The sequence below is a fragment of the Zootoca vivipara genome, chromosome 2, assembly GCF_965207765.1.
Source record: "Zootoca vivipara chromosome 2, rZooViv2.hap1.1, whole genome shotgun sequence".
In the NCBI taxonomy this organism is placed as follows: domain Eukaryota; kingdom Metazoa; phylum Chordata; class Lepidosauria; order Squamata; family Lacertidae; genus Zootoca; species Zootoca vivipara.
The window spans coordinates 114,096,239-114,106,157 of NC_142584.1; the positions used below are offsets into that span (position 1 = coordinate 114,096,239).

The 9,919-nt window shown below is 46.3% G+C and overlaps 1 protein-coding gene across 2 annotated transcripts; it reads right to left on the minus strand.

The window, feature by feature from the left end:
* Positions 1 to 551: 551 nt before the first annotated feature.
* On the minus strand, positions 552 to 9,556 carry LOC118080236 (zinc finger protein RFP). 2 transcript variants are annotated; one of them, XM_088664099.1, is made up of 7 exons: positions 9,092 to 9,556; positions 7,622 to 7,717; positions 6,640 to 6,870; positions 5,624 to 5,646; positions 4,412 to 4,530; positions 3,368 to 3,400; positions 552 to 1,720 (listed from the first exon to the last, which is right to left on the minus strand). In XM_088664099.1, exons 1-7 carry the CDS (start codon positions 9,515 to 9,517, stop codon positions 1,224 to 1,226), a joined length of 1,425 nt encoding a protein of 474 aa, XP_088520225.1. In that variant the 5' UTR covers positions 9,518 to 9,556; the 3' UTR covers positions 552 to 1,223. The 2 variants fall into 2 exon arrangements, with proteins under 2 accessions (XP_088520225.1, XP_088520224.1); XM_088664098.1 differs by having other exon boundaries at positions 552 to 1,741.
* Positions 9,557 to 9,919: the final 363 nt, after the last annotated feature.

Here is a 9,919-nt window from a genome sequence, read left to right on the forward strand (position 1 = left end):
CCCTTTTTTCTCCTCCATCTGGAACATGCCTGTTCCCCCCCTCCCCCTGAATCTTATAATTATGGAAAACAGGTGTCTCTTGCATGTAGGAGTGGCTCTTGAGAGCGCCAGCAGTGCGAAGCTCTTAGACCCAGCGCCCCTGCCGCTTGTACCTTGACTCCTTGAGTCTGCAAGGGCTAATTACCCCCATATTAGCCCCGAATTACTAGCACGGCTGGAATCCCTTCGTGTGGGAGGCAGTCATTTCCCACAGCGAGAGACCAGAAGTCCCTCATTGTGCAGCGCATAATTGAACTATGGAACTCACTGCCATTGGAAGGCAGAGATGGCAACCAACTTAAAATCATGGAATTGCAGAGTTGGAAGGGACCACAAGGGTCATCTTGTCCAGATCTCTGCAATGCAGGAATCTTTTGCCCAACGTGGTGCTCAATCTAGTGACCCTTAGATTAAGAGTCCAGCACTATCCAGAGGACACCCCCATTTGATGCCCCCAATATATAGAATCTAGCTTGTAAATAAGGAACGTCAATGCATCAACCCTAAACACATTTATAACAGGGCAGAAGCCCCACTCAATGCAATGAGGTTTATTTCTGACAATGTGTGGAGATGGCGAGGCTGTATTTGCAGAGGGCATTTGAAGCAGACGCCCTGTTCAATTTCTTTTACATTTTCTTCCCGTCCAAGGTCTCCAGAGCAAGGAGCTATCCTGCCTGACATGGGTAAAGGGGTTCATTTTTTAGTCCTCTGTTAATCCAATGATGCATGCATTTTCACAGCTGCATAAGGTCTTGTGGGGAGAGGAAGGTTTCCTAAAATTGCAGAGTTGTGAAGGGCCCCAAGGCTCATCTAGTCCCACCCCCTGCAGTGCAGGAATTTTTTGCCCAACGTGTGGCTCAAACCCACACCCCTCGGATTAAAAGTCTTGTGCTCTGCCAAAGGTGAGGAAAATATTACTTATTGGGACTGTTACGGTAAAAGTATTACTATCTCTTTAAGAAGTAAGCTGCAGAGGGAATTACGGGAAAAGGAAGGAAAATGCAAAGCCACAACAAGTCATTTTTGTTTTGTTATTTCTGCTGATTTTGACTGGAATGAATCCTCTCAAAGTCCCCTTGAAAAACTGCCCAATGTGCTCTTGGCAGGTAAATGTTTTTTATATCAGTCACTCTGGTCTGGAGAGAAACTCCTGCTGGGCCTGAGAGGCAGATTTTGTCTCCTCATGAGATACTGAGGTGGGTTTTAATCCCCCACAGATGAAAGAAAGGGAAGAGGGTCTCTCCAGAGAACGAGGCTCCTGAGAACGTGTAGAGTTCCGCTCCTGAGTCAGCGTCAGAAAAAGATACACGTCCCCCTTCATAGTCCAGAGACACCCGGATCCTCCTGGGCTTCTTCCTCAGGGACAGAGGAGAGTCATCAGGGGAGGTGCAGGGCCAGTACTCACCAAGCCACTTCCCCATAGCCCAGACCCCCTCCTCAGGCTTTAAGGGGAAGCCGCCCTTTCTCCTCACAGACTTCCTGGCGACCCCCACATCCCACCATTCCGCACTTTCCACATTGACTTCCCAGAAATGTCTGCCTGCTGTGAATCCCTCACGTCCCAACACAGAAGGCTGCTCATTGAATCTCTCAGGATTGTTGGGCAGGTCTTGATTTTTGTCTCCCCTTCGCAGGATTTTCAGATCCTTCGACAGGATGAGTTCAGGATGGGCTGTGTCTGGATCCAGAGTCACATTTGCTGTTGGGGAGAAGATGAGGGAAAGAGAAGATTAGGCAGAGTCAGCCAAGAGACAGAAACAGACATCTTGTTAAAAAACAACAACCAAAAACCCCAGATTCCCTTTCAGATCAATGGGATTTCTTTGCATCACATGCAAGACTCCTCCATCCTTGCAGACTTTCATCAGAATAAATATCTTCCTTGTTGGTTTTTAAATCAGTTTTCTTCACTTTCTTATATTTGATGTGTATTGTGCCTGCCCTCCTCTCAACCCAGGCATTTTCTAAGAGGAAAAACCACCCAGTAAACCTGTTACTCATCTTTTCTGTGTTAGCGAAGGGGAAATAGAGGAGAATTGGAGGAGGCAGGAGAGGAGAGAAGCTGCTTTCCTCTGACAATATCTGTGGGAATTGGCCTTTGGGGACCTCTGGGTTTGGAGATGAGGACCCCCCCTGTTCTAACAACAACAACAACAACGTTATATTTGCTTACTGCCCTTCATTAATAGATCTCAAGGTGGTTCACAGCATAAAAATACAACATAAAAACACATTTAGGCATCCCCTCACTTTTGCAGGGGTCATCTTCTGGGCCCTCATGCACACAAGTGAAAATCACACTAAGCAGGGAGCCTGTTTATTCCTGCTCTCCATCTCTCTCACCCACTTGGTCTCTCTTTGCCTTCCTCCCTACTATCTTGGAAGTTTAGGGCTTACCGCCAGGGAAGAGCAGGCAGGTGGCAGGGCAATTTTACAAAGGATGGCTTATTCCATGCTTCTCTTTTGGATTTAATATATACCATAAGACTAGTTCCCTGGGGAACTCAAAAAGTTACCAGTTAGAGGATGAGACATTCATGATAGGCGAGTGTCGGGTTGCCATATTTTGAAGAGGGAAAAAGAGGACACTTCTACTCTTAACAATGGATCGCTATAACAACTCTCATTTTAAATACCCCTACTCTATGTAGGCTCTAGAAGCTCTTAAGTTTCAACAACAAAAGAATAATAATAATACATATTGCTCCCTCACTTGCCACATGAAAGTATTTGGGCTCATGTTCACATCTTTGTGAACATAAGTGTGCACAGAACAATTTATTAAACTGTTTAACATCTGCATATGGACTCTCCTTAAGGGCAGGGGGATGTTAACTTGCCCTCCCAGACTCCTTCTCCAAGATCTTGTAGCTGAGCCAGCGTCCTTTTAGTTCAGCCACAAGAGAAGGCTGTATGTAAATGCTACAGTATGTGATTCTCTGCTGCAGATTAGTTTAGCCAGGTGTCTTAGATCCGAGTCTAATGTTCTGTGCTTTCCCCCACAATCAAGCAGTATATAAATTTTATGAAATAAAGCAAAATCTATAAAATTAGGGGGGGCACCAGGATACTATATAGGCAGGAGTGAAACTTAGACTGGTGTGCCGGTTCTTCGTAGGAACAAGCTCTGCCTCCAATCCAAGCCTTCAAACTCCCTCCCAGTTCATTCATGGGACATACAAAGAACCGAAACACCACCAGAGGACTGTTACCCAGAGTTACACCATTGATGGGGGTCCCAAAGTCTGTGGAACAGACAGTTCAACACCCATGAAATATCAGTCCCCATCCCTCCTGTGAAATTGTTCCTCCCCTGGAAATTTACCCTTTTGAATCTGTTTTCTGTTTAACACAGCATCTGAGGAAGCAAAAAGATATAAAGTGTAAGGGCAACACTCTTCCACCAGAAATAAATCTTCATACAAAAGTAACACTTCATAACATAGCATCCTTAAATTCAAGTACAATTATTAAATAGTAGAAAAAATAATTAAAAACAAGAAAATCATAGGAAGAATCTATGAAAACAACTAAAGCTTTAAAACTCATAAAGCAAGCTTACAAATAGCAGAATAAAAACATTCAGCATAAATCCTGATGGTCTCTGAACTTTGTCCCTGAAATTGGGCTCTACATTGGAGGACTGGAAGGGGGGGCAGAGCAATAGGAATCCCATAAAAGGATAAAGAGGGGAGATGGAGGCAGCCTTAACAAGTAAAGTGGTGGAGTAAATTATTAAAGCAAAACTTGTGAAACATAACAACCCGGTATTGGCAGAGCTGTCATGCAAAGGAAAGTCCTTCCTCATGAACCTTTAAAGAATCTTACAGATTGTTAACAAGCAGAATTGTGCCCCCTGAGGCTCATGTGCTCTTGCTTCCATCTTCCATGTGGGAACTCTCAGGAGATCTTGAAGGCTGAAGCCCTAGATAGGGCAGCTGCAGGGGTTTGTCTGAGGAGGATACGGCTCAGGCCTTGGCTCCATTGCTGAGAAACAAGCCTGAGCAGGAGGCAGAGGGGGAACTGGGGGCTTCTTAATGCCCTTTGACTCCATTCAGAGCAGGAGAACCCCCAAAAGGACAACCCCAGATTGTGTAGACAGGGAACCAAAAGGAAAAGGAGGTTCCGTAGAATTGTAAACAGAAGCACATGGGAGGAAAAAATCCTGACTCTGGTTCAGGCTTTCTTTACAAGCTCCAGTGTCAGAATATACATGTGCCATTCTAGGGGACAGGAAATGAAGGCTGGAGCACCAAGAAAGAAGGTATCCTGGGGTTACAAAATTCCATGCAGTAAGAGCCTGGCATGTTCACTTCTGAAGAAGTAATAGAATTCCCAGTGTGAAATTATTGCAGCCATTATTCATTACCTTTCCATTGTTTCATTGTATCCTGCACAAGGTGATTTAGATCACAGGATTCCAAGATCCTGTTCCTCAGTTCTGGAGGGAAAGACAGTGGCTTCTCTGGACTCTCTCTTTTCTCATACCTGGTGAAAAGAAAAACAATGAATGGCCCCATTGTGGCACCGTCTCCCTAATTATTGCAGGAGATCTCAATAAAATGAACCAAGTGGAAGTTTATTTCCCAATAGGTAATTTTCAGGATTCAGCTTCAACTCGTGACTCACATCCAGTCCATCACCCACCTCCAAGCATTTCAACTCCCTGCCCTGACTGAGATGGAAAAGCGGTATAAAGCTGGGTGTCCATCACAGATTGGGGAGACCTCAGTCCTAAACCCCTGAGGACAGCTGTCAGTGGCTTCGTAAGGATGCTAAACAGCACAAGGGACAAGATGTAACCCCAAGCGACACCACTCTAGGGCTCCCATGGCTTCCAATGATGCTGCCCCATAACAACTTTCTGGGAAGGTCCCAGGATGTAAGAACCAAAGCCCTGAGATGGAATGCCTGCCATCTCTCCATCCCTGAGCCTCTCCAGAGGATGTGAGTGATGTTCAAAGCTGCCAAGCATTCAAGGAGAATAACCTCCACCCTTCCTGCCCCCCCCTCTCACCCAGGAAGGGTGCAACTCCATGCCCCATGGGACTCTCCCTCCAGAGGCAGGAAACAACCTGACTTTCACCCCCCTCTCCAGACCACCTTCAGCCTCTCATGCTGGAAACGCTTCCATGAAAAAGAACCCACCTATTCTAGACCAACAGACCTTCCCTCCCTAAGTGCCTCAAAGGGGCTGAGTTACCAGAGTTGGGGGGCTTCTAGTTGGACATGGAAATCTATTGGTATTTCCTAAGCTCTTCCCAAGCATCTTTGGGACTTTCTCTTCTAGATATTTGAAATTACCACAAAGTCCATGAACAGAAAGTGCAAGAGAAAGAAAAGAGCCCCCATCCCTGTGTGAAGTGATGTGGGGAGGGAGGAGGCAGTTGACCTTGAACCTTGGAGGTAGAATTGGGGGGGGCTACAAGTTCAAAAGAGGGGGCTCTACTTTTACCCGTGAGATGCTGCAGGGAGTGAGTCCTACAGTCTCTCCCCTGCAACTCCTGGAGGGCCATGTTTGAGGTTCTTGCACTCCAGTCTCATGGAGGGATGCTAATGGAAATGAGCCAGATCCACTTACCTCTGCAAGGTGCTTCTCACATCCTAAAGGGAAAAAGAGAAGGGAATTTACTGCACACCACAGGCCACACTAGGAAGACCCCTCAGACCCTGGCCCTGGGATGTCAGTCTGCCTTGTACATGCCAAGGTTTTGGGTAAGGATGGTGGAATCAGCCAGTTTTCATTTTTCACAGCTTTTATTTTTCCAATCTGAAATTATGAATTTTTCCAATATCAAGTTCTCAACATTTCCACATCAGTTTGCAATGATTATTTTTAATGCTTATGGAAATTCACCAGCTTTTAAGGGAATTTCACATTTGTGGGTTCAAGAGAAGATTCCACCCCATCTCCTGTCTTAGATTATAATTTATTAACTTAAATGCAGTTTGCATTGTGCAATTCAGACATAAGTAAGCCTACAGGATAATCCTACCAGGGCACTGTCCCAAATAGTATTCCATAGAAGTCCCCAAATTTCAAATTCTATTCTCTAACTGGAAATAAAAAAAGCACCTGCAGCATAAAATGCCTCCAAAGGGGTAATAAAACAGCTGTGTATCTTTGGGCTCATCCACACTTCCCTCTGTCTTGCTCTTTGGTCACTGTGACTGAGCACCATTTTGGGGTGATCTGTATCAATGGGGAAGGGGATCAACCCAGACGTCATGGAGGGAGCAGGAAGAGAAGCTTGGTCAAGAGATTGGCTCATGTTGGAAAGAGGCCTGAATGCATGCTTGGTGAAGCCCAGCACAGGGCAGGAAGGCAGCATTGCCAAGTGGGAAGGCATTCTGAGACAAATCTTCAGCATAGAGCAGAAAACCACCTCCAGTTCCATCAAGACCACAGAAGAATCTCTAGTCTGCATTCAGGTGAGTTAAGCATCCCAGGTCTCTTGGGTCTTCCTGTCCATTACAAATCTGACTAGAGGCTCCATCAACTGAGCCCCTGAACTCCTTGCATACATGAAAGGGGCACATAAAGGACGAGAGGCAGCCTCTCCCTGCAGCCTTGGGCTGTTCCTGCCACCGTCTTACCTGCAGGAGTTCACTCGCTGGCTGCTGACACTTTTCCTCCATCTCCTGGATGATCCTCTCAAGGGAGGAGAGATTCCTGGAGAGTCTGGCCAGCTGCTCATCCCTTTTCCCTGCAATCTCCTTCTCCACCTCTTCCACATGATTCAGGAGACGCTTTTCTTCTTCTTCCAGGAACTGGCGCAGTTGTCTGAACTTCTCCACAGTCTTCAGCCTCTCCGTTTCTGTTAATTTCTGCAAGAAAAGAGGAGGTCTGAGTGTGGAAGATGATCAGCCTTCAAAACACCAGGAAGAGAAATATGAGAATTCCACAGGGAGGACACTTCTGATTTTTAATTGCTGTTTCATTTGACTTCTATTCTGTAAGGGGCTACAGCCTAAAAGAAGGAGCTTTTTTTCCCTACCGTAGCTACGGATATTCCCTGCATGTTTTTGGGCATGGCACAACCAGAGTTCTAAATTGTCCAGAGAACATTCATGGACTTAAAACACCTCTCAGTTTAGACTGGGGCCATTTAGGTGTAAGAAGGCAACAGAAACAGAGGAGGAGGAGGCCAAAGTGCAGAGTTTATCCCCATAGCTCCGCTGTTTTCTTTAAAGGTTCAAAATGGCCTCAGTTTCCTAAAGATGAATAAGAGCACACATTTAGAAAGATAATTCCTTACTAATATTTATGGTAAATCTGGATTTGAATTGAACTGCTTAATCAGCTCACTAGTCCTCAGGCTTCTCCTTGACTGCTTTTCACATAATAAATGACAATGGGATGTACCGGTATTTATGAGGGTAAAGTACATATCAAAATATGTATACAAGGAGGTAGCTACCCTAACATCTGATTCATTTTCAGAATAATAAATTAATAAACAAACTGATATGGGAAAATGAGAAATGGATGGGCAGATTTCCTCATCCCTCCTCAGTCCTGACTCCATTCTTCAAGTGCTTGTTCCCTCACTAGTAACAATACTGTACAGACACTTACCAGGAGGTCTTTGCTTTCCTTGTCCAGGTCTGCTTGATAGGCCAGAATTTCCTCTCTCTCTTTCCTCAGAATCTTTAGGTGGTGACAGATCTCTCCCTAAAGAGAAAAGGGAAAACTCAGGTTTGATTGAGACACAGAGAGATGAATATTACACTGGCTTCTTGGGCTTGGTGGCCTTGCTATAATAGCAAAGTAGTTTACTGGAGGAAATAAAAGTCTACAGATTTTCAACTTTTTTGGGTCCTGGGACTTGTCTGTCCATTCCCAACAGCACTGGCTCCTTGCCAGTTTGCTTGCTTACTTCGAGGCCACCTCAGCTCCTGGCAGGCAACACCCCCTGGCCAACCCCAGAGACACCATTCGCTTGCGGAGCTTGTAGCCAGGGCTGCTGCAACAAACAGCTGTGCAAGCGTTTGGGAGGCAGAGATGGCATCCGAGGAGGGAGGGAAGGAAAGAGGGACAGAGGCCAGCGTTGCCAGAGGCACCCCTGAGCATCATTCAAGGCACCCTAAGGTGCCACAGCACACTGGTTGAAAACCACTGCAGGACTAGGATGGAAAAGTTTTCTAGTCTAACTAACTAGTCTGGAGAAGAGCAAAGGCAGCCATGTTTGCTCCTTTGTCTTCTCCGAGGAGACTTCCAGCCTGCCTTCTCATCTTGAGGTCCCAGGGAGGCGTGGGTAGAGGAGGAGGAGGAGGAAGGACTAAGGCAGGATCCAGAATGAGGATTTTATTTTTATGTATAATAGCACAGGTCCAATTCTGAGTTGTCATGGCAAAGTCATCTTTTCCCCTAGTCTTTGCAGATGCTACTGTACTCTGAACCACTGAGTCCTTTGCCGTTTGGGGTGCGAGGAGATCCTCAGGTCCCATCCCCCCCACTGACACCTCATTGCACAAGCCCCACAGCACCCCCAGAATAAGTGTGTCCCACACCAGTAGATGCTTCCACCCCCCCCCACTCCTAAATTTGGTTCCAACAGATACTTAGGGGGGGATCCTGCACCATCTGGTCAATTCATGGCCACCAGCCCCCACCCCCACAGCTGATCCCTTACTGCTCTCTGCTTTGCAGGGCATTAAGGAGGCAACCTGCTTAGCCAAAGGAGACATGTACTTACAGTAGTTGTGTATGTGCAATTTACATTTGTAGTGTTCTTCATTTGTACAAAGCAACCTTGCTGGGGGATGCGGATGAGGTTAACCCTTTCTCTCCCTGCCACGGTCCCAGTTCAAATCTTGCTGTGATTATTTCAAGGGAAGACCCCTTCGTCCCCCTGGCAGAGAGAAAGACTTCAACTCCCTCCTCCCAGCCATCCCAGGAGCCCCCAGGCTTCCCCTTGGCTGCGTTTTACATAATAAACAACCACCAATTCATGCCATGCCTACTTTGGACCTGAGAATTAAAAAGAAAACCTCCCAAGAAGAATCTACAGTTATTTCTCCACATTAAGATCCAGGGATCTCCTACCTTGTACTCCTCGAAAGCCTCCTCTAGAGGAATCACTTCGTGATGTTTGTGCTCCTTGGACCTGTCACACACCACGCAAATGGGGGCTTCATCCTCCTTGCAGAAGAGTTTCAGGGGCTCCTGATGCTTCTCACAGAGTCTCCCTTTTCCTTCTTCCGCCTTCCCTCCTTGATCCCTGAGATTCTCGATTAATTCTACGAAGTTTGCCAGTTGCCGATTAGGAATGAGGCTCCTTCTCCGGACTCTTTGTCTGCACTGAGGGCAGGAAGCCTCTGCCTCCGATTCCCCCCAGCACTCGATCAAGCAGGATCGGCAGAAGTTGTGCCCACACTCTGGGATGGTCACTGGATCCTTGAAGTAATCCAGGCAGATGGAGCAAGTGGCTTCATCACAAAGATTCTGGATGTGACCCCCAGCAGCAGCCATGGCTCCCTCAGCATTCAACCACTGGGAGTTTCCCTTCCTGAAAATGACTCAGAAACAGAGTGACCACGTGATCTTTTTTTAAAGCAATATGTCCTTTGCATTTGCTGAAAGTTTTCTCAAGGAGCAGCGAAGGCTCCTTGATTGCTTCCAATGCTTTTGATAACAAAAACACACACTTAGTAAGTTGTGGTATTCATACTGTAACTTTCATTCATAGGCTTCCTTGTCATTTTTGAATGGGAGAAAATCTTCTGCTCACCTAAATGGACGGGAGTTTTGATTTAGCAAGGGGTGTTAGCATTTCACTCCTCCGTTGCTTGGATGTGTGATTCCCCCCCCCCCTGCCAAGCAGGAAACACCATCAAAGCATTCTTGACAGATGGCTGTCAAGCCTCCGCTTAA